Source organism: Aptenodytes patagonicus, chromosome Z (genome assembly GCF_965638725.1).
Source record: "Aptenodytes patagonicus chromosome Z, bAptPat1.pri.cur, whole genome shotgun sequence".
Classification (NCBI taxonomy): Eukaryota; Metazoa; Chordata; class Aves; order Sphenisciformes; family Spheniscidae; genus Aptenodytes; species Aptenodytes patagonicus.
In genome coordinates this window covers 37,247,711-37,273,170 of record NC_134982.1, presented here as the reverse complement: position 1 = coordinate 37,273,170, position 25,460 = coordinate 37,247,711, and the positions used below count along the sequence as shown (strand labels likewise).

At 38.8% G+C, this 25,460-nt stretch overlaps 1 protein-coding gene across 3 annotated transcripts in view; it reads left to right on the top strand.

Moving 5' to 3' along the window:
* BNC2 (basonuclin zinc finger protein 2) overlaps positions 1 to 19,209 on the top strand; it is a 327,345-nt gene extending 308,136 nt beyond the window's left edge. For all 3 annotated transcript variants that reach the window (XM_076362148.1, XM_076362149.1, XM_076362147.1), the window contains exon 6: positions 18,524 to 19,209. In XM_076362148.1, coding sequence (XP_076218263.1) covers positions 18,524 to 19,184 — 661 coding nt within the window. In that variant the 3' untranslated portion in view covers positions 19,185 to 19,209. The remainder of the gene's footprint in view (positions 1 to 18,523) is intronic.
* The last annotated feature ends 6,251 nt before the right edge of the window (positions 19,210 to 25,460 follow it).

Here is a 25,460-nt window from a genome sequence, read left to right as displayed (position 1 = left end):
GTTTGACTATATTCCCCCTATCCTGTACATACACAAAACTCTGAATTGTTGACAGTGGGTGTAGCTGTTGTAAAATGGGCTTTGCAAGGGTGGGGTTGTGATACAAACAGTTGGTTACCAGAGGCAGCAGATCAAGTCAGGAGCAAACGCAGTGCTGCTTTGACTGAAGGAGGGTTTTTTATCCATGTCACATAAATTGTGACCCTCCGTTGTGGAATGCATCCTGTAGCAATTTGTGTTGAGGGTTGACTAAATCCAGCTTCACCATTCCTACATCATTTGTGCCAAAGTCAACTCCTGTCTAAATATACTTCTGCCAGAAAGATTGGAATATCTTCTGACATCTTTGACTAAACACTACTATTCCTTGTAAATTAGGGTCAAGATAACCAGAAGATTCAGGAGTCTCACCTCACACGTGTTTTTTCATCACAGGGCAGAGGAAAGCAAAGCAAAGTCCCAGCCCTTACTGTCAATGACCCAGCAATTCTGTTTTCCCTTCTAAAAATTAGACAGTATTTCTTTTGAATAGTCAAGCTCCACTGAGCCTAGATTTTTTTAAAAGGGCCTTTTTTCATCACCTTCTGAGCTACAAGTAACATCACTCATCAAATCAACCTTATATATACCTTTACCTTTGATCTTTTCCCCAAACAGAGAAGTCTTTCTGTCTTTCTTTTCCTGGAAGCAATACACTTGTGAAAACCACTTTTTCTTCCATTCTTCACCAGCCACTCCCTGAATTAGCTGTTCAGCCATTTCTGTTTCTGTATTTACTTCAGATGTCCTTTCTTCCAAAGGCAAGATCTTCAGGCTACATCTTGTTGCAAGGCGTCAATGGAGAGTAAATAGGAAAAGAGACCATATTAAAAATTATGTCAGTGGTCAGAAGCAATGTCATAAGCCTTCTTTTGAACAGAAAGACATCTTTTCCAAATAATTTTTTAGGTGGAAAAGAGGGAGAAGGGAAGAAGATAAGTTCCTGTGAGAACTGTGCACTTGAATGGAAAGAATTGTCCTTATAAAGTGAATTCTCTCTGGACTCAGAGGAGGTCTCTCCTGTGAGTGAGGAGAAAGGGCCTGTGGCCCCAGTGGTTAGATTCCCCTGGGATCTGCTTCCCAGCCTCATCTATGAGTTCTGCCCCAGCAGATACTGATTTTGCCTTACAAAGAGATAGGTGTGGTTGGTCCTTGAAGTCCACTGAGGTACAGCTGCTCAGGGAATGATCCTGAGCTGTGGATGAGACATGCGGATGGGAGGAGGGAATAGTTATTTCCTGTCCAAAGAGGACAGCAATGCCAAAGTTTCATCTAAGAGTCTGTGTTGGAGAGCACACGCAGAGGTGAATGTCTGGAAGGTGAACCTTAGAGCAGTTGGCTTCATTTCTGGCTCCCACCTTTAAGAGCCAAGAATTTTGTGGTCAAAACCACTGATGAAACAGGAGGCAGGTGGACCTTCTGCCTTCAGTAAGTCTTGTTGAGAAGCTGCTCTCAGATCTTAAGGAGAAATACAGCCATCTTCTCTGTTAGCCTTAGTGCATGCTAAATCCCCATTTCACCTCAGTACTGGCACTATTAAAATCTGTGTTTCTTAAGCTAGGACACAGTATTATTAACGATATGTTACCACGTTTTCCTTTCTCTCAGTGTATGCAAAATAAATTAATTCTCAGCATACCTGTTCAGAGGAACAAGGCAAGGACTTTTCACTTTGTCTTTCTGCTACTAAAGTAGGACTATTAATTGCTCAGGTTTGTCTTTAAATTTTCTCACAAAGTGAGCGCCTGTGTGTGTGTGTGTGTGTGTGTGTTCCACAAGATGGGAAAGGTGATTGAGCCCCATGAATAAATTTAAAAACAAAATAGTATCTGCTCAGGGTGACTTATAAATAAATATGAGGCAACTATTGGTGCCAAGTGTGATCATGCCACTTGATTGCTAGTTAAATCAGTCCAGATTTAAACATGTAAACTCCTTGATTTGTATGGAGCAAGACATCTGTAGGTGGTTTATTAAAACCTGCTGATGTCTCCAGAACTAAATTTGTGCGGATATAGGCCTCTGGGTAGCTGTATTGAAAAAGCAGAGACATACTTTTTGTTTAGTTACCTGACTTCCAGCCCAGTACAGGTGTGCTTGAATAAATTAACATCAGTTACCTATGATGAGCCACTGCATACATTATCAAGGGAGGTGAAGATGTGAGAAAGCTGCTACCTGCCTCCTGTTATCACCTCCTTCACACAACAGCACCCATTTTTTCATCATCCTACTATGCTTGGAATCTTCTACAGATAACTTTTTAGAGAATTATCTTCTATAAATGCACTCAATTCTAGGAACATATCGCCAAGAAAGAAGATATTTCACACCAGTCCATAACTATTACTGTATTTCCCCTAATATAATTAGCTCTCATATACAGGAAATATGAATTTCCTCCAATAAGAACAAGGAAATCAGGTTTTAAGACATTAGGTGTTTGATGAACCATTTGTCAAGAGACAAAAGGGCTATTTTATACATTTTTAAAAATACAAACATATTTACACCTATACTACTGTTTCTGGACATGATGCGGTTCATGAAGAAACTAGCTGCATATCCAATACAATTGTATGAACCATTAGGTGTTTCTTGCAGAGTCACTAAGATGTGTGTCATTGCTCATGTTCACATAACTCTTCCTTAGCCAAGAGGACCTGGATCATAAGGAAAGATTTTGTGCCACCCCTAACACAGAGCTAACCTCTTCCTTGAGTAGTCACATTGAACACAGACTGCTGTCATATTGCATACTCACCAATGTGAACAAGAGAAGCAGAATTAAAACTAGGATGCATAGAACTAATTTCTTCATAAGAATTTTTTTTTTTATTTAAAAGAAATAAATTAAAACAAACCCTAAAGAGGCTGCTTATGTGAGTAAAGACTCCAGGATCAGCTCTGGCGTGGAGGGAGGTCTTTTCCAACGACACATATCCATTTGTTTTGGGTTTGAGTTGGAGGTGGTGGTTGTTTTTTAAAATGATCTTCTGCCTTCATTATCTTGTTCTCTTTTGGTACACAAAATGGTATCACTTTGAGAGTATAGTTTCTTGTACAGTGCAAGAAACCTCATTTTTGTGTGTACTTGCATAATAAGTCAAGGACTTTTCAGTGACCTGAAAAGTTTATTTAAATAAACTGCTACACCAGGATTAAGATAGGTGGTAAGCATAAGTAAGGCATTGAAAATACTAGCCAAAAGCAAAATATGCATTGAGCGATATTTTCACCTGGTATGTGTTGTGACAAATAGTGTAAATGTTTACTTTGTTTTGTCCAAGTTTCCTGCACAGGTTCTGTGTGTTTTATGTTCTGTGAAAGAGATTATTTGGGAAGGCAGGACTGGGAACATGAATGCTTATTCATAATATCCTGGTTGTCCCTAGGTTCCTAGGAAATAACTGGAAGAACCAAAAGTCTTCTCCAGAGAGTGGGAGAAAATTCAGTATTTTCCACTTACCTGAGTAAATGTAAAGCTGTTCCCCATATATAGAGATGTCCCATCTTCCCTAGAGTCTTTCAAAAGTGGGGTAAAAAAACCCAGCTACCTACGTTAGTTCCTGCAGAGAAAGGCTCTAGCTGTTCTTGTAAATTTAACAGCAGAGGACTGTAAGATTTCTGTTACAGTGGAGGAAGCTGTGCTTTACAGATAGAAGATAGCACCAGGGCACTACTCCCAAAAGCCTGGATGCATGAAAATGGAACAAGACACTGCAATCTGAGAGATGTAGTACTCTCAGGTGGAGGAGTCTGGGGAGAAATAATGAAAGGGGGAGGGAGACACATCTGTGGCAGGAATAGCTGTGTGTTTACTGCCCTTTGGAGTTACAGCTCTCGATGAAGGAGAGAGACGCTAAGTAGGCAGGTAAATGCTGTCATATATACATCCATGATACATTCATTTGTCCACTGTGCTTGTCTGTCTGAAAAGGATAACTGCCATCTGAAGAGGCAAACTTTACATCAGATCTTAGGGCCTAACCAAAGATTACTTGTAGATGAGGCCATTTTCGTCTCCCCTTAATAATGATGATGCTCCTCCCCCTAGATTTGAGCCATTTCATTTATTAGAACATGAACTGAGTGACTGTAACTGGGGCATATCCGAATTAAAGTTAAGTTTACCTGAAAGTAAGAAAACTGGTAAGGCAAGTCCTAGAAATGACCTAGAAAAAAAATAACCCAGAAGGGGAAAAAATTACCAGGTGTAGATGACTCCAAATAGCTACAACACTGTTTTGGAGCATAGTGTGCCAGTTCTGTTAATATATCTAGACAGAGGTCGACATTGTCCACAGTTGGCCTCATCCCAAAGATACAGTCATTCCTAGGGTTTGTGAGGTCACGGGTTATTTTTTGAAGTAGAATTATGTAGCGGGCAATCAGTACAGTAAAACAAAGCTCATTTGGGTTCCTATTCCATTGCTTTTTAACAAGATAGGTCTTGGCTAGTGGACCCAAATAGATTGGTTAAGAATTACAGGGAGCCTTTTGCTGTAGCCACCGATGTCTGAGGCACTGGCCTGAAGGCAGGTTTGCAACAAACAGGTGAGACGGGAGCATTTTGCACTGGAATATGTCTTAGTAAAAAGGTGTTACTCAAAAATATTTGGCAATTTATGGGCCTGGGGAAAAGAAAACCCAAACCCCAACCCCTCTAAATCTGGGACACTTTTTCGTGGTTATACAAGTTGCTAGTGGTTAGGAAATATGGCAGGGAGGAATAGCAAATTTGTAAAGTAGAGCCTATAATTGCAGGAGTATACTGTGCAGTTAGAAACAGTTAAGGGGAAAGATAACCGGACTGCTGACTACTTATCTAAGGGCAATTCTGAAGGAAGAGATGCAGAGTTATCAATGAGAGTTAAGTACTCAACAGTGTCAAGGAGAGACTAGGTACTGTATAGGCACTGCAAGTGCACTGCAAGCCACCGTGCACAGCTTTTCACTACCCCCTAATCCTGACCGGCAGTACTCACAGTCTTCTGTCCTTTGCCTCTCTTCACGAGAGATGGCCAGCTGTGCCACACATCATGTACCAGTATTCATTATATTATGCTGTAGGTACTACAGTAGAAACCACTCATTCACATCCAGCAGGTACACACAAAACATTCCCAATGGCACTAGAGATATCTCGGATGGTCTGTCAGGACCTGAGGTAACACAGGAATATCTCGGGTGCGGTACCACTTACGGCTTTTCACATGTTGACCTTTTAATGGCAAACACTGGACATTTCCTGACAGAAGTTTTGAGCCCACCACTTCTAAAGAAAATCTAAGGCTTTTAGTAGTGCTTCCTACTTCCCAGCAACATCTTTTAAATGAGCAGTTTGCCTTGTGCTAAGCAAGCTTTTATTTTTTTTTTTTAATTAAGAGCTCATTTCGCATTTAAGCTTGCCCTAAAAAGCATTACTTAAAAAGATCTGTCTAAGAAATAATTTAACATTTTTGCCATAAGGCACCTGCAAGCTTCATATAAATGGACCTGGAAGAGAAATGAAAAGAGTTTTAGATTTGCCAAAAATGTACACTGTCATAAAAAAGAAAGGATTGCAGGACTTTGTTGGCATTGTGTATAAATGTGAAGTGGTTCTTTTTGTATGGGGGAGAGCGGGGGGAGAGAAAGAAAGGATGGAATTGTAATAAGAAGATATTTTTTGCTGTCACTTTGTTTTTGCCTTTTTTTTGAAGAGAAAGGGAAAAAAAAAGCCCTAAGCTGTATGTCCGTGTCAAACTATATGAGTCTGAAACATAAGCTGTAAATTGTAAGATTTATAAGTTGTTATTTCCAATGTTACTGATTTTTATTCTAGTGCTTTACAAACTTTATTGCTTATTTTATTAACTAGGGAAAAGTGTTGCCCGCTTCCAGTTCAATACATTTTTTTCCTTTCTCTCCCTCTTCCTCCCTCTCTCTCCTTCTCTCTCTCCTTTTCTTTGTTACGCCAAAATAAAAAAGCAATTACACTTCAGCCACTTACAACTGAAAATACAAATGGGACATACTTAATTTTGCTGCCCATAAATCTTACATTGTACTTTTGTATTTAACGCACAAAATGTGGAAATAAAAATAGCCCAAACATGTATATCTGTGTGTGTGTGTGTCTGTGGATGTGTGCACTGAAAGAAAGACCTATATATAGCTGCGTTGGTAGATAAAGATCTAAAAATACAATGGATAGAAAGAGAACTTGGATTCCCACTCAGAAAAGGTAAATGGGCCCTTGTTTCAAGAAGAAGATGCACGCAGATGATATACTATGCAAGACTGAGAATCAAGATTTCATGAGGGGAGCAGGCAGTCCCTCATAGGAAGGATAACAGATCCTGCGCTGGACGTCTCTCAGGTCTGATAGCCAGATAGGGGAGCAGCACTAATTCTGCAGCCTTTTTAGTCTGTTCTGTCACAGAAGGGGCACTGCTGGGTCAGTCAGCTCACTAGTAATTGTGTTTTACAGACTTCTAAAGCAATTGGCTCAGTCAGTCCCAATTCAATAAAAGTGGAGAGCGAGAGTGAGAGCACTTTTGTTCTATTTTTTACTTGAAATTATTTCATTCAGCAGTCTGTCTTTTTTATTACCAGGATTTGACATTAGCACTCCAAGCTATATTAGCATCCATTTCAGCAGTTCAGTAATGGTATTAAAAAAACACTTAACTTCAACGGTGAATGGTTGTATGACAGTACCATAAAAATCCACATTAAAAAAAAACTTATGTATTTGTCCCTGCAAATTATTTTTCACTTGTTTAACCACTTCAAAACTACACTCTCTTGACTGGTGTTTGCAAGAGCTCTAGCAGCAGGGAAGGCTTGTAAAGGAGCTGAGAAGCAACTGCAGCAACAATGGCATAAAGGGAAAAATGAAGACATTTAAAGAAGAAGAAAAATGTAATAGGAACATGCAAGCACACATACATGCACAAGAAAGACCTCTCATTTTGGGTGGGTGCCTGTCATTCATCAACTGAAGTGAGATTTTAAACTCAAATGACCCAAGGTAAAATCTTTGGCATCTTCCACATTCCTGGGATTTAATTTTGAACCCAGCACTCTCCAAGCTTGGGACGGCAGCCTAACTATCTTGGCACTGCAGCACACTCATAAATGACTGCATTAGGTTCTAAATTTTGATTAAACATTCTGTAATTAATCAATGGTAGACATGAAGCAGTTGGCAAGGTCCAGAGCTGCAAAATGTTTAAGACATAAAACATTACAAAGTAATTAGAATGTGCTCCTTCAAGAGAAGGATTGCCTTCAATAAAGAGGTAAATGATAGCATCATGTTTATTGTGGACGTAGGCAGCCAGTGCAATATGATAAACTGCAGGAGATACACATATCAGTAATCATCCACATTATTAGTGTCATTAATCATAATTCTAAAAATATGACAGCAGCAGCCAACTTTTTGACCAATTTTGCCTCTGCCTGTTGGCCGTTATAACTTCACTAATAGACTGCAGAGCTCCTGTGTGTGGCAGTTTGCATTGAGAATGGAAGGTTAATTATATTTGAGCTGCTGATTCCTTCTCTCCTCGGAAAAGACTGAGCACTTTGACAATCCCAGGAGCTCACTGATGTTAAACCAGTAAAAGTACTTTATTGAAATTTTCTTTGTTGGTCAGGAATGAGTAGATGTTTCAAATGAGATATAAGCGCCAGGCTGGGACGGCCGCTAATGTTTCTTCCAAAATAATCCTTGGACAGCAAGCTGAACTCATACTTCCCTTTGATATCTTTGCACAGTCTCTTGTGGATGGGTAAAAAGTTGAGAATTTAATAACCGCTGACAATAGTATGTATGGAAGAATCTCGGAGGATTGAAATTACTGAGGAGCTGGGGCGTCAGTGAAGGGAGGTTATAGGATAATCAGCTATCAGTTGACCTGACAGGGGTACTTATTTAGTAATGTAAAATTACTAAATGGAGGAACCCTGTTGAAGTGCCACATCGTATTTGGGTTTATAGTTCCTCTGGTATTATATAAATAAAACCTGCATTTTTAGACAAACAAAGCAGTGGGAATGAGAATTACCGTTGCGTTGTGACCAAAAGAAATGGTTTACATATTTGCTGTGGAACCTGAAATCGTACAGAACTATCCCTGTATTTAAGGGTTTATTATGAGTTTGAACTTATAGTGCAATCAGTAAAGAGTCTATGAACCTTCTAAGCAAATCATGAGATAATGTGTTGCTGTGCATCAATATCTGGGAGAAAAGAACTGGTTTCAAAGCAGAGTTGGGGGAAGCTAGCTGTTCTGACTGAGTTTTTTCTTTTTTGCATTTACTGAAACTTGAAACTCAGTAAAATTCATGAGTGGGATGCTGAACTCAAGGGACTGTTTGCATAAAATCTTACAAAATTGCCACATTTTACATGGCTGTTGTAACAGTAAAATAAAATGAAGGATGAAAACTTCTGATTACAAAACTTGGATCATGTAATATTTAGATGATTTAAGTTTGAAAAGAAATATTAATTCATGCAGTTTGGCAACAGATTCTACCTGGATGTTGCCTCAGTACTTCTTAAGGGGAAATACACCTTGTGTGAAGGACCAGCAAAATACTTCAACACACAGGAGATGAGGGACCTAATGCATGACTGCTGTGCAGGGCCTTGTGTGAATCGCCTGCACAGGGATAAACTTTTCCGTAGAGCATGTGTAGATTGTAGAAACAGCTTATGGCAGTTGGACTGATTGTCAATGGTGCTAAGCACCTGTAATTTCCATCAAAGGATTTTGTCGTACATAAGATGACCTTCTCATGCATGTAACATTGCTACACTGAGTTAGTTCACTTAGGAAATATTCCGTCAGATAAATCTTTTTATTCTAAACTTTCTCAACCAGTCCGGATATTAGACAAGAGTGCTGGCCATTTTGTAATGAGTCTGTTTTGCTTCCAGGCAGCTAGTAAAGTGAGAGGTTGAAGTGTTGCAACACAATTTTGATGGTTCCTGAGTAACTTTGGCAAGTATGCCAGTGGTTGTGCTTTTTGTTTGTAATATCTTTTGATCTTAAATGGACAACAATAGTAATATATTAAGAGTGCGACATGACCTCGATGCTTCTGAGCACACACAGCTGTTGTGAAAGTGTAATTCTGTTCACACCGTAAGGACCGTCTCACTAAACACCTCAACAGGTATGTACTGAATTATTGGGCCTTTCAAGAATCCTGAACCTGTCAGATTTTACATTAAAAATTATTTGGTAGCAAACATTGCCATCAGATATCAGTTCCACATTTAACCTGAGTATTTGCTCACACAGTCAGCTATCCTGCCTCCCCAAATGCCATCTCGGCATTAACATTTTTTATGCATTCCACAGCGATGACAAATTGTTTTCTGACTCTAACTGTGGATTAAGTATGCAAAAGGCATGTTTGCCACTGCCAACAAACCAATAATTCTCACTAACATCTTCAGAGTTACAACATTTATAAAGTTGCAAAGTGGAGTAAACAAACCATCTGTTTGGCTTTACCATATATGTCATGCTCTCTTATTAGCATATTACGATTCATTTAGTAAACAAATTTGGTGATTTCGTTCATGTCAAAGTTAGAGGGAGCTTGAAGATGATTAACATTCCTGGGACAGGCACATTAATACATTGCTTCCTCTGCAAAGTTAAATGGCTTCTCAGGAGAATCACCCCTTGTTGACAAGATGAGACTGTCAATTTTGTTTGCCTGCCACATTAGGGGCCGTAAGGGGATGGGAAGCTCTGAGAAAGAGGAGCAGTGTAGGCAGCATAATTCACTGCGAATTGAAAAAAGAAGTCTAATTCTGATAAATGGTCGACCCCAATACATCCTACCTGTTATTACAACAGACGTGCCGTATCTGTGCAGTAAATTAGTTAAACCCCTAAAGAGTTTGATGGGAGCTTATCTTCAAGTGAATAATTTGAGTGTAGAGGGAGCTGTCTTCGTGACCAGTGTGAGTGATTTGTTTCATATTGAAAGGGATTGAAATGACTGGGCTCCACATCTTTAATTTGCAAGAACTTGCTTGTCCTTTATTTCCTGCATTTAATAAGCACTGTTTTTTTACTTTTTTTAATAGGTGCTGAACTGTATTTTACCTTTTGGATTTTCTTCCTATGAAAGGTTAATATTTTTCAGATTCTATGCAATTTAAAGCCTCAAGAACTGATGTTATTACCCAAACTGTTCATGTAGAAATGCCATGGTTTCATTGGGTAGTATAGTATTTTGTCTTCACTCATTGTTCTAAAGTCTAGCCCCTATCCCTGCTTTTCCCCTTACATTTAGAGGCAAACTAAACATGATCAAATACATCGAAGCACTAGCACACAGACTGAGACCTTGGCCCTGTTCAGATAAATGTGGATTTTATAATTTAGGTCAGATCAGAATTTCAAACCTTTATTATCTTTGCTTAGATTTATGGATTTTTTTTTCTTTTTAATTGAAAAAAAACCCCACCTGCATCAAAGACAGCTGAGAGAGTGGCAAAATTAGAACAGTAACCAAGAAAATAATTTCTTTAACAGTTTTCATTACTAATTAAATTCCCGGAACTGTTTTATTGTTGTTTCTCTTAAGTAAATGGGGAAAATGATTGCTGCTTCCTTCTTGAAGAAATACCAGAATTAAGGCCATATCTTTTCTCATAAATATGTACACTGTTATATTTAGCCAGAGTCTTACTTTCTGGTTCTTTGATTTTAGCTGCATGAAACTCAGCACTTTCAGTCTGCAGAGATTCTGAGAAAGCATAAAATTCCGGGTTTACTTTCTGTTATGTTCACATATTCTGAGCCTTTCTATGAGTTTCAGGCTTAAATAAGCAGTGAAGGAACATGAAATTGCGGTAAGACCACAGTACTTTGCCGTATTAGCAAATTGTGTTAGCGATTAAAATAATGTGAAATTTTTAAACAAAACCATAAATCTTAATTGACAGCCTTTGAGGTGAAGAGAAACAAAGAGAACTTTGCCTTAACGTTTCTTTATAGGCAAAAACGTAGGCTGAATACTGAGCTGAAGATAGGTGGAAAAAGTCTCATGGGAGTAATAATGAAAGTTTCATTGTTTATGATATTTTAAACCAGATTGACAGAGCTTAGTTTTAAACTAAGCATAGCAGGAGGATAGCTTGTATGGGGCCTGTACAACCTGAGCGGTTACTTCCATGTCCAACTTTAATAAGAGGTTTGCCAATCTGTACGTAAACCACCAGACAAATGTGTCCTGGCCTTTGATTTTGTAATAGAACTTTCTTCAAACTGCTGAAGATTGTGTGGTTTCAGGTTTCGTAACCCAATATCAGCTTCTGTCTTCTTTAAAAAAAAATAAAAATCTACTATTACTTGGAAAGAATAGAATTTAATAGAAAAGAATTTAATGTTGACTTTTAATGCATTAAGTCTCCAAATATAATTTTATTGTATTACTTAATGCTGGGATCACTTATTGTATCTTAAAGCAAAGCTGCCCAAAGACTGATGGCCCCCTGCTGTAACCTCCTATCTGTGATTTCTTTGCAGTGTTAGAGTGATAGGGGCGGGTGGTATTAATTTGGCAAATCATGTATTTGCTAGAAAATGCATTTTCAGAACATTTGAAGTATAAGAGATTGGGATATTGCTTTATTTGGAAACATAGGAAGAAAGGGTGTGGCAGGATACAACTGGAAATGTTGAAATTATTCGTTTCAGGATTTTAATGAACAATACAGTGTGCTTTGATGTTTGAGTGAGGTTTTAATCAGGGAACTTTGTCACTTTCAGTCAGCCAAGGAGGAGCGAGGGGCCAATAGCTAGGACATTTAACTGGGACATCATTTGGCTTGGCCTTTCTGTCTGACTGCATCAGGGACTAGAAAATGGGTTTCCTTAGTCCCTAACTGACTGCCCTAACAATTATGCTGCTGTTTCATTCTCACTATCTTTTTCTTTCATCCCCATAATATTTAAGTGTAATCATATTTTTCTCTTGCTAAAAAATTAAGAAAATAATGCTTTATGTTTCATTTTTAACAGCCTACCCTGCCCCAAACTGTGAACAACACATTCAACCCAATTTTTCATGCAGTTGGTTTTGTGCTCTGTATAAAATTTAAATAAACAGAGTACTCTTTATCATCCAAATTCCTTAACTCTGCTGTACGCATCAGAGGTGAGGTTTGTCCTAGTGCAGATAGGACTGCAGCCATGGGTGCATCCAAGGTTGGCCTTGAAACATGCATAGAATTCATGCCAATTTCTACGCCACGACAAATTCTACTCTCTGATAAATTCCTCCTCACTCACTTCAAAAAGAAATAAAAAGACTGACTAAATAAAAATAAACTAAAATAAAGCGGCCATTACATTTTTCTTTCCAACAAATGGAGAGTAAATTAACAAAATCAGATTCATTGACAAGTGTAGAAAGAAACTGCTGAAGAGAACCCAGTCTGGATTTATGAGCTGTGTAAATGGCATATACGTTTAATTGACCATATTTCCTAGGCTTATAATCCACTTTCTTCTGTTGATGCATAGTACATCTCTAACTAGAGGAGCTTGCTAGTAGTAGGTGGGGTGGAACGGACAATGAATTCTAATTATGGAAGAATACTTCCATGAACTTCACAAGGAAAGGAAATACTACCACCAGTGGGATCATGCCCACAGTCAGAGAGCTGCTGTAGTTGCTGTAGCACTCTGCATTGTGCTGCGACCAAAACTCCTGTCTGAAAGGGCAGTCGTGAATTGGGAGGTGAGATACCCTTGCCACTTTGCCACAACCACAGATTTCATGTGTATCATCATTATCATTATCATCCGTACAGCAGCACTGATCCATTCTTAAGATCATTGAATTCAGAAGGCTATATTCACTCTGGTGAGGACTTTCCACACACTTTTGCCCACCATATGTCTAATTCATGAATAGTAACTTGAAAGAAGAATGTTAATTATGTGAGAAAATCAGGCATTCTGGGCCTTCTAAAATAAACCAGACTTTGCTAAAACTTCCTTGCCACAACAAGCTACATCTCAAAACACCTTGGAAAAGTACTCTCCTTGTTTTTAAGGGTACATGACATGTAGTACAGAGCTAAATAGATGTTTGGACATTCTTTGGCACACATAGTATTTTAAATTCTCGGAACTAACCCTCTTCACCATCCCCTGTTGCCTAGGATGGGATAGATCTGGTAACTGGAGCTGAGTGAGATATGCCTTTAGTTAAGGTCTTTTGACCTCGTATTTCTGCCTGGAAGACTTCATTCACCAGTTGTCTTTACGCAACATTTCCATTGCCAGGATCAAATGTCATTTTGGTAGTTGATGTACAAATAAGCAGTCTAAGAAGTCCAGAGTCATTCAAAGGATTTTATTAGGTCAAATATTTTGTTTTCTATACATAGATATATCTCTGCCATTCATTTAGGTTCTTCAAGGTTTTTTTCCTGCAGATACAGCAGCAACTGCAGTGCAAAGGACAGCAGAGGTGGCCTTAAATTAGCTAGCTCAGGTATGAGGAATAATGAAGCCATGGCAAGCTGAAGCTCAGCTGTTTCTGGCGTATCTTGCTTCGTGATTTTCTACCTGATTGATGGCAGTGTTCATGCACTGGCATACATCACTCTGCCCAAGCTGTGCCTCAGCTTACTCAGGGAACATTGTTTACACATACCTGGGAGCAGCATTCAGAGGAGGAAAGGGTAGCAGCACTGTAAATCACATCAAGGAACAGAACAGCTGAAGCAAGAAACTGCAGGTGCCATGGGGAGGAGCAGATGAACAGATGACAAGGTGGCTAGCATTGGCTGAGGGCTGGTAGAGGACTTGCTAGGATTTGGGAGTGACAACGCAGGGGAGAAAGAGTTGGATTAGGATGGAATACTTTAATTTGGTATGGAGAAGGGGGTCTGGGAACTGCTGGAGCAATTTAAGATGGCTGAATGAGTACCTTTTCCAAGAAAAAAAGCAAGGAAGATCATCATTGGATGAGAGGAGCAAAGAAATAGTTAAGTTTATCAAGACAAAAGATAGCATGGGCATGGCCAATATTTGTAATGCTACTTTTTTCTTCTTGTGTCTCTCTGACTGCTGTTTGCAGCTACTAGATCAGAGTACAGGTTGTTGGCTGCATACTTTTCTGCCTTTCCAGCTGAATAATAGTCTTCATAGCAAATTATGCTTCATTTCTGCCCCTAAACTCAACCCTATTCTGTTTGGCAATTGTCAGTGCTTGTGTTTTCCCAGAACATCTCTCTTTTTAAACTTCCTGGTCTGTACTGCTTCTCCTTCTAGTCTGCCTTTATCCGTACTCTTCCTTCATAATTCAATTTTTTTGCTTATGGATCCATTATTTGTAGCCATCCTTACATACATGGGCATGTTCTCCTACACAGAACCCCCGTGTCATCTTTTCCCAAAGAAACCTTGGGAATGCTGCTGTCAGCCCTGAGAAACGCCTTCTTTATGCAGGGCACTGTTCAAGCAGCACCCTGCACGGGGTACTCAGTCTGCACCTCAGGGTGCAATCCTACATTTAGTTGTGCAGCAGACGGGAAAGGGGTGCAGGGTCAGGCTCTGAGTACTCTGGACTGGTGTGTCTATGAAAACATACTTTTCCTTCCCTCCTATCCGCATGACTGTTCAGCTACTGGAAATGTGTGTCGCCAGTACCTTCAGCACACAGTATTCTTAATTCTGACAAGGTTTTAGCCTCTGTGACTTTGGTTTTGTCATAAGATTTCAAGAGTTCAGTGTTCAAATAAATGAACTTTTTCTCACAATTCATTCCTCTCATCCCTACCGGAATGTTTTTGCATATGATATTTAGGGAGAGTATTAAACACAAGTGAAATAGATTAAGAAATGAATGTAAAAGAATCAATTCTTTTGAACTGTGGTTGCATAATGGAAATCGACTGCTATGAATGAACCTATGTTCAGAAGTTATGAACAGCAGAGCTAATGCACTGCCATGAGTTCATCTTTATTATTGCATTACACCTGAATCAATTGATAAAGTAGCTTTTTTTTAAGGCTAGGAATGGCACTTAATTGAATAAAAGTCAATGTAATTATATTAGGAGAATCCAACAGTACTGCTGACAGCGGAAAAGGGACACTACTGAGCAGAGTGCCAGAACTGGTCCACACATTTCTGCACATCGTTTGCCTGACAGATATTATGGGCTGGTACATACTTTAACTAGATTACTGATTGCCACTGCTGTAAGTGAGAATTGAATAAGGGAGGCATCTCTTCTTATCAGAGCATCAGCAGGGTTTGCATCCTTACACTGGTCTTTCTCAGAATGGCCTCTGTCCATCTGGGGCTCAGTGGCCCCTCTTTAACGTGCTAATTTATTCTTATCTCTTCATTCAGTGAATGCTGAAGTTATTTTCACTGCATGCCTGGCTGCTGGTTTTCTCAGCAGCCAACCAAGGAAATAGTAAGTGCAAATGCGTGGAAACAACAGTTACAGTTACCATGACTAGTTTCTACACTGCAGGAAATTCCCGTACCAGGGGAGTGAGGAGGGGAGAGAGGGAGAGAAATCATAAGAAGTAAACACATGAGCACTTTATGAGTAGTTCGCAGTTAGCATTATGATGATAAGCACAAATGTGCTTTTATGGTCATGTCATAACACTGGTCAGTGTGGACAGGCCTTCACAGTAAGTGTTTCCTGTACTGCACTTAGCAACTTTACGTGGAGTTGTACACCATCTGACACCAGGAAGGCAAGGGACTGTCAGGACTACTGTTTATCATTCATGTATGTGCACACTGCATGCATCTGTTCAGAACTCATTTGTGGATGATAATGGGGATGCTGTGAATATGCTTTGATTAATTTGCTTTATGTTTTTCATATTGTGTGGTTGAGTCAGTATCCATCAGGACAACAGTATAAGTGAGATTACAGCTGACAAAAACCAGTTTCACAGTCAAGACTTTTTTTAAAGTCTGTATTTTATTGGTTTCAGATCTTATTTTCTTTTTTTTTTTTTTTTTTTTTAAACCAGATATGTCTGGATTGGAATGTGAATTTGTTCTCTCTCTCTCTCCTCCCCCTCCCCCTTTCTTTCTCTTTTCTCCTCTCTTCTCTCTCTCTCTCTCTTTTGTGATCTCAATTTAGCAAAAGATTAGAAAGCTGATCTTATCACAAGGTAAGCTCAGCCTTCCTAAGTGCAGTGTGGGGATATGCATAATTACACTTCTGCGCCTCAAAAAAGCAATGGTGCTATACTTGCTTGTCTGAAAGGAGTGTTTCCCATGTGGGAGAAAAACAAGGAATACTCTCCACTTTTTTCTGCCCTTGCCCATACCTCTCAACTGTCTCTCATTAGGAGAGAAATTTTCTGTTCTAGACCCCCCCTTACTGGAATAATTGCATCCCAAGCAGCCACGATCCAATTAAACTGCAGTTCAGTATCAGTTTTATGTCAGAGAACAGTTACCTGCATTTGCAGGTGAGTGGGATAGATCGCTTCTATTGCTGTTTTCCTTATTTATTCCCATAAGTTATGTGCAACAGATAGATGAAGCACAAAGTAAGTGGTAGAAAATTACAGAAATTAACTCCACATCAATTTAATCTTCCTACATTTCCATTTTCCTTATTTATCTGCATTATATTGCTGTACCATGTTTGGGACTTCTGCTGGTTGAGAGGTATGTTTCAAAGGGTTTCTTAAAACAAAAGCTTCCAATAAGGAAATATTGCTAATAGCTATTGTTCCCCTTCTCCCTTTTTACTGTAGGACTTGAATGTCTATAAAATATTTGATCATTGTTATGTCTTCCCATGCCAATTTTATACCTAGTGCTTTTTTGCAAATTAAAGTATTCCTATGTTAAAACTCTCTCTTTCTCTCTCTCTCCCCCTGCCCCCACCCTGCTTCTTTCTTTTCCCTCCTACATTTGGGCTCTGATCTGCAATTTATAATGGGCAGACAGACTGGTGAGTCTGCATGTTGTAAATTGCGGGTTTGGGTCCTTAGCTTGCAAAGAATGTTACGCAGTAGAACTTCGCTAATTCTTTTTTTACTGACTTGAAAATCCAGTCACCCTCCAAAGAAACTGAATAAATATTTGTCATTTCCTCAGCAATGGTGCACATTCTGAATACTGAACCCTAAAGTTTTCTAATACTGAAAACTTTATACTGATTTCTTATTATTAAGCACTTCAACAAAACGAGCATGTTCTGTGGTCAGAGGTCTTTGATGTCTGTCATGTTTGTTGGTTGCATTGTTACTTCAGAAAATGCAGTTTTTCAAAGAGGGTTTCCTGACACTGCTGCAAATCAGTGAGGTTCTACTGCAATGGATGAATAAAGCCAATGTCAAAAGTGGAGAGTAGAATGCCGTATTTAAAATAATAGGCTGTTTTACACAGTTACTAACCCAAAGGCTTACATTGTTTGCAAATTTAGAGCTTTATTTCTTGAGAACAAAGGCACAGATCCTGTAAAACACTTGAGAGTATTTTAACTTGCGGCTCTTGGGATCTGGTCCAAAGACCACTGACGTCAGTGACAGCTTTTCCAGTGTCTCTTGAGCACCCACAGTGACTTCAGCACATACCTAAATCGAAGCCCATGCTTAAGTGTTTTGATTGATTTGGGGCAAAATTCTCATTGCCATTAGTAGGATTTTTTTACTGGAAATTATAGTGGTTGGGTCAGACAGCACTGCATCAGACACAGTGCTGGGAAGAGCACAGGGAGGAGCGGCAGTGCCCTCCCAGAAGGATGGAACCAGTGACTTTGGCTAAGATTTTCAGAAACTTACATGTAGATTTCAGAGACTTGTTCTCCTAAACCCTTCAAGTCTTGTCCATCTTGGTTTGGCCCAATTCTGAATCCCTTTATATTAGAATTAAATTATCAGAATCAGGACCTCTGACTATGTATCATTCAGTTACCTTTATTTTATTCTGCTCCTATATTTCACTTACACAGTTATGTGAGTACATATATATACACAAAAACATATTTGTATGTATGTGTGTATAAATATATAAGGATATGGATCTAGAGATAGACATAGATGCAAACACACAGATATTCCATATATTAATATTTTCTCTTGAAGCAAGGCTTTTAGGAAGGCTAGCAGGGATTCAGGAACCAAGAAGAGCAATTTGCATTTTCTGTGAGTGCAATTTATTATTTTGTAAATATCAAATAAAAGGGCTGTAGCTGCTGCAGGGGACTAATGTTGAGGAGCAGTAGCTGAAAAGAAAAACAATATGGGGGGGTTAATTTGCTTGTATTGTTTTGGGTTTATGTTGCAATTTGTTCACTCGTGACAAGACTGAATTTTCCAAGAAACATGGATAGGAGATATTTTTATGATAAATAATTGATAAATCAGAATTTGGATTTGGTGTTTGATGACTGTATGTTTAATCAAAAATACTGTACATTTTTCCTTTCCTCCCTTCCCTCTTCCTTTCCCAGACACAGTGCTAACATAAACCTGCACCGTAAACTGTTGACCAAAGAACTGGATGACATGGGCCTGGACACCTCACAGCCTTCTCTTAGTAAGGACCTCCGCGATGAATTTTTGGTGAAGATATATGGCGCTCAGCATCAGATGGGGCTCGACATAAGGGAAGATACCTCCTCGCCTGCTGGTACTGAGGATTCCCATATGAATGGGTACGGCAGGGGCATGTCAGAAGACTATATGGTCCTAGACCTAAGCACCACCTCCAGCATCCAGTCCAGCAGCAGTATCCATTCCTCAAGAGAATCTGATGCGGGAAGCGATGAGGGCATTCTCCTGGACGACGTCGATGGGGCAAGTGACAGCGGGGAATCTGCCCACAAAGCAGATGCCCCTGCCTTAGCTGTAGGTATGGGCACCGATGTCCCAGGATCCCTCATGTTCAACAGTGTTTCGGTGAGCAACGGTGGGATAATGTGTAACATTTGCCACAAAATGTACAGCAACAAGGGAACCCTCAGAGTGCACTATAAAACAGTGCACTTGCGAGAGATGCACAAATGCAAAGTCCCTGGGTGCAACATGATGTTCTCCTCTGTCCGTAGCCGAAACCGGCACAGTCAGAACCCCAATCTCCATAAAAACATTCCCTTCACTTCAGTAGATTAGTTCAAGGATGGACACAGCATAATGCCAGCTCTCAGAGAGGGCCCACCACATCTGAACTGCCATATACAGTCTCCCTTTATATATATATATATATATATATAAAAAAAAAATACATATATATATAATCTTTTTCTTTTTTTTTTTAACAAAAGAAAGAAACACCAGGTGCTTTTTCCCCTTTGTTGGTTGTTCATTTATTTTTTTCCTTTTTTTTGGGATAGAAACAAAAAGGTGGGATCTTTAATTTGCGGGGAGAGACCCTTCACGAAAAAAAGCAAACAAAAACAAAAAACAAAACTACAGAAAACTTGCAGTTGTCCCTAGTTCTGTTACAATGTTCTTGGTCATCTCCAAAGAGACAATTTGTTCTACCCATGACTTTTGCCTGAAAAAAAAAAAGAACAAAAAACAACAAAAAAAATTGCAAACAAACAAAATGAGAAAAAAAACAATCTACTTAGTTGTCTTTGTGTCTTCTAAGCATTGGGGATAACGTTCTACTAAGCATGGCTGTTACACTTGTATATATATTGAGCCTTGACAGGCCTATGATGTAAAACAATTGTATTGATGGTGGTTTAACTCTTATTTTTTTGCTTAATTTTTACAGTTACATTCAGCTGTTAGATAAGCAGGAAAAATAGTTTGCTGGCTAGTTCTACTCATTTATGTTAGCTTTAATGCACATTTTTAAAAGAACCACGGTCTTGTTTTAACTACCTGCTAGATATAAGTAATACAGAGGTGCTGGCATGCTTTACAGTACCTGATCTGATACAGTTTTTTTGTCTTGTACTATTACATAAATCCAGTCATGCACTTTTTCGTACACTACAAGGGGATGTGTAATAATATCCATGCTTTTTTTTTCTTAAACTATTGCCATATTTTCAGTAAGTGTCTTTAAAAAAATACACTTAGATAAAAGTGGTCTGGTCAGTATGAGGGCATGAATGCCAAACAAAGAGTATTAGTGTTTAGTGTTAATACAAAAGTGCCAACTTTGCACACGTTTTGAAAAAAGAAAATGTAGTTATTCACCATAACCACAGTTGTAGTTTTTGGACTACAGAAAAAAATACTGGGGAGGGAAAAGGGGTAAAGTGAAATACAGAATTCTTGGTGCTTTTTTCAAGTGCCAATTATTACTAGAAACAATAGTGCATCCTTATTCCTTATATACTACATTACATAAAAGAAAAAAAACCAGAATTGTGTCATGTGAATCAGTGGAAACTTTTTTTTGTCAAACATGCATAATATTTGGGGATATAAATGCTGATACTACTTGTCACAGAACAAAGATGAATATAATTTTGTGTGCTTCTTACTATGGCCTGGATTTTTTGTGGTGTTTTAAAAAAAAAAAAAAGGAACAGGGAAATAATGTTAACTATGTTGTTCTGTAAAGTTGTCTTTTTTTGCAATGGAAAGTGCTGTAGTATGATTAAGGCATGTTTTATAGAAGCAATCAAAAGAAATTAATGGCAGAAGCACTTAGAAGCTCTGAAAACATATGCTGGACTTTTTATTGGGTAACTTTCCCTTTGGATAAAATTAGAGGCCAGAAAAAAAGGATCTCTAGTTGTGTTAATGTTTTGTGTTTCACCCACATGGTTTGTCAGAAAATAGCGAAAGTCCAAGAAAGATAGCGAGCAAGAAAGCGAGCATGAACAGGAGAGGGAGAAGGAGCAAGCAGTTGAGAAAGGCAGAGAGAAGAAGAGGCTGTCCTCTGAATCTTTTTTGTTTCCGGTGTTTACACGTTGCTTGAGCTGGTAAACCACACTGGCAGCTTGAGTTACCACAACATACTGTCTGAGTGATGGTATTTACTTAAGTTCAGTCTACAGCCAAAACCATTAGGGTGTGTGTTGTAGACTCTTTTCTTTACAAAAACAATAACAATAACAAAAGCAAAACCAACCAACCAACCAACCAAACAAAACCCCAAGGGATATTTCCGCGTACAATAAAATACTCCTTCAGTGAGAATGTGTTCCTTTTCTGTATTTACTGACCCAGAACATTATTCTTCTTAGCCAAGAGTCAGAAATGTTCCATTGTTTCAGCTTGTCGTTCGTTGTTTTGATTTGCTGTGCATTTTGATTATTCTTACCTTTATGTCCACTTGAGTGCTTAACTCCTGTTACGTTTTCTAGAGGAAACTCTTAATATGGATTTCCTCTTTTTTAGTACTCTTTATGCATTTCAGTATTCTTGTTTCCAAAAGTAGGAATCAATAGCTAATAAACCAGTATTTCCAGTTGTAGAAAATAAAAGAAAAATCTTTTTAAATGAATTCTCACTATGTTCCTATGGGTTACAAGCCTCTGATCATTTTTTGATTCTGTACACCGATGAAGCCCTGAAAACATTTGTGGATCCCACAGAAACTGTAAGGAAAATTTGCCTTCTGGTTTAACAAAAAGAAACCTTATAGCCAAAAGGTAAGCAGTTTCACTGACTTTTTTTCTTTCATCTTTTTTATTTTTTCTCAAAGTCTCAACTACTTTGCCTTGTTAAATTGAGTGGAGAGATCTGCTTCGCTTTATTTTATATTGTGCAAGCTCAGTGTGTTTGTGAGAAAGGGAAATAAGAACAGTAAAGGTGCATTCCTCTAAAATACATGGACCTTTGTAGTGTTATCTGTACTGCACTCCCATCCCTCCTCCCAAGCGATTAGGAACAAGCAAGATGGAAAGTCTAAAAAACAAAACAACAAAAATTGAATTATATCTACAGAAAGAAAACCCCACTGTTTTGTAGTATGTATGGTATAAATAAATATCATTTTTAATGAAAAACACTTTTGAGATATATAAATAATTCCTCATTGAATGAATCACTGTTCTGCATTCTCATTTCACTTGGTTTCTGTTAGAGGTCAAATGGTTTTGGTAAACTTGTTTGGAAACTTAAACATCATCAGTAGATAAATTCAGCAGATGAATTGCATAGAAAAAAAATCTGTTTCTTACAGAGAATGAAACAGGACATTCTAAAAAGTAAAGAAGCAGGGACAAACCTCCAAAACCTGTTAGAAGCTCTGCAATCCTACTTTTATGGCATCCTAAACTTAATTCAGATTTTGCTTAAGCCGTGTAGGAGAAATCATCTCCATCTTGTGGACAGAATATTACTCACTGTCATTTCTAGGCAAATCAAGTGGTTTCTTCAGTGCTAGTGATACTAATGTCAGAACAGTCTTTGTTTTAGAAGGGCACATACACTTACATTGAATTGGATGGCATTTCCCTCCTTCCTACTTACCACGCATCTCTATGAGAATCTGTAATTATCAGAATTGTTCCTGTGGTGGAATTTGTATCATCTGAAGTTATCTGAAAAATCCTTAAAAAGACTGTGTGGTAGAAGCTTGGTTTTACTGACAGAAAGTAGCATTTCTGGGTGATCTCAGCAGCGACTCAGACTACAATAAGCGTAACGACCGAACATCTCATGTGTCCAGCACAGGGCATGGCTGTAATGGTGTGATGACAAGATAAGTGTCATGCAGTTGCTTATGCCATCACAAACCTGCGGCTATGCCTTCAGTTTCCAAACCTGTCAAGTCTAAACCTTTTTACAAGAATTAGACCAACCTTGAGGAAGAGACTCTTCATTTTACATGGAGTTTGTTCCTTCTTGTTTGGTTCTTACAGCTATTGTGGTCACTCTTTCATGTTGTTTCACTGTTTTGTTTATTCAAGGTAGTTTTATTTTTCTGTAGATATCAAAAAGGCTTTGTCTACTTTTAGGAAATAACTCTTCATACTCATCCTCCTTTAGAAACAAAACTACTTGTCTGGAGGTTGTTAAGCTTTTTTCTTTGTTTTTTGGGGGGGAGTCAGGAAAGCATGTGATACTGGTTAATCACTAGGTATCTTTTGAAAACCTGTATGAAACAATTTAGAAGGAAAACAGCACAGTCAAAGCATAAGAACAGGAACCAGGAACTGAGTTTTAATACCACTGGTGGCCCCTTCTCACTGTTTAGTCTTGGACAGATCACATCACTTACCCGTTTGTGTTTCAATCTGTTAAAATATGGCTAATACTAATATGATCTTCCCCATAAGGGTACTCCTGTGAGGACTAATTAGCTGGTGTTAGTAAAGAGCTAATTTAAGTCATAAATATTTTTGCACACCTTACAATATTTAGTCAATTTTTCTGAGCTGTATCTCAACCAGGTACATTTTGTTATGGCTGAGATTTTAACTTTGCCTCTTAAACTGCAGCTGGCTCCATGGTGACACTGTAGTCATGCACACAAAGTATAAGCACTCTGTCACTGAGTCACAACTCAATTTGACAAAATGTGGAAGGTATAGATTAAAAAGCCTATTAGCACTTAACACACTGCTCTTAAAGATCTCTCAAAGGCATTTCATGACTGAGCTCATAAAATTTGTATGTTTCCTAGGGATCTGTAGATACTTTACACAGCAGAAATTGTGCACCGTATTTGCCGTGAGTAAACTTCAGAGTATTTCCTTCCTTCCTTCCTTCCTTCCTTCCTTCCTTGCTTCCTTCCTTCCTTCCTTCCTTCCTTCCTTCCTTCCTTCCTTCCTTCCTTCCTTCCTTCCTTCCTTCCTTCCCTCCTTTCCTCCTTCCCTCCTTCCCTCCTTCCCTCCTTCCTTCCTTCCTTCCTCCCTCCCTCCCTTCCATTGTGTACTTTCTCTGCCTGTTCCAGAAGTTCGTAAGTTTTCCATCACCTATGCATTTCCCATTCCATCCCCAAAAAAGGAACTGTTTAGGAAAAAGAGTGGAGTCAGGTTCTAGACAGTAAAGTAGCTGCCGGGGAGGTCAGCACCTCTTTGATCCGGTCCAGTACAGCTAATAGGAAGTGGGGCTGCAGGGATCCACTTGAGTTTTCCCTGAGTTTTATTCTTCTCAATTAACAGTTAAGGATCTTGCATAGCTAATTCTATGGGGTAGGAATGTGCCTAAGCAACAAGACAAATTGCTGTGTGGGTATCTGGAAAGCTCAGAAACATAATGATTCAAGGTCTGATCTGTTCCAAAGATAGGAACCATTTACAAGACCAGAGATTTAGTTCCAAAAATTTCTCCTTCAATGTGTATGATATTTTAAAATCAAAGTGCTTGGTTTGGACCCATTTTTCACAGGGTCGTTAGGGATGTGAGCTGCCATCAGAAAACAGGACATCTTTTCAGAAATGTATTTGTACTCAAATTCTGTGGGACATTTTCACAGCATCACTGGTGGCAGGGGAAGGAATAAGGGAGGGAAAGTGTTTGATCTAGGAGCGCACACATGCTCCTCAATCTTTTGTGCCAGTTATGTGAACAGAACTATTACTCCTTCTTCTGTCCCCAGAATGATTTTGTCACTTTTCTCTTTGGTTGTGTTAACAGAATTACTCTTTTTTATTTCAAAAGAGAAGCAAAGGTGTCTGTACTAAGGGCAAGGAGGCAGCAGGAGTTCCCTGTGGGGAAAAGGTGAGTGGCAGACACATGATGGCAGCTGGTATATGTCAGTTCCTTCTTTTTTTTTTTTTTCTCCTTATGACACTACTTTGCTGCTATAGTAACTCAACAAAACAGTGACTGTAGTGCTACTTTGCTAGATAAGCATCAGCATATCCTGCTGTCGCCACATGATGAGTTGGGCTTTTTTTCCCCTCCTGTAGGGACATAAAAGGAACTCTTTTCCATACCCATTTTTACTTCATGAACAGAGCAACATCATATAGTGGACTGAACCTTTCACCCACATGTTTGCCCAAGTACATGTCTGTTCCAGTCCCATGGTTCCTGTCTCTTCTTGCCAAGCAGCATTATCACTGCCTTTAAAATGGCCTGTAACTGAGTGAAGCAGCAACTTTTTTACATAAGTAATATTATCTTGAGTCTGTAGCTAACCAGTCTTATGTGGCTTGTTTTCTCTGGTCAAGTCATGATATTGAATGACAGCTTTGATTTTTTGATCAAGATATTGATCATGTATATCCTGATACTGTTGCTGTTATGTTTGGCACTGGCACTGAAAGGAAAACAGTTCTGGACCACCAAAGGGTTAAAAAATGGACATGTTTTTGACAAGTCCTCTGACTTTTGCCAGTATTATTGTTCATTATGATGACACTGTATTTTTTTAAAATAGCAGCTGTAGTTGTCATAAAACTATTTTCCCATTCCTCTCCTTTAAAGTGTGATGTTGTAAATTTATGTGACCTTTCCTGCAAAGAATAAATATTTCTTTTTTTATATAAGATCTGAAGACAAGCTTGGTTTGTAACAAATAGTGGC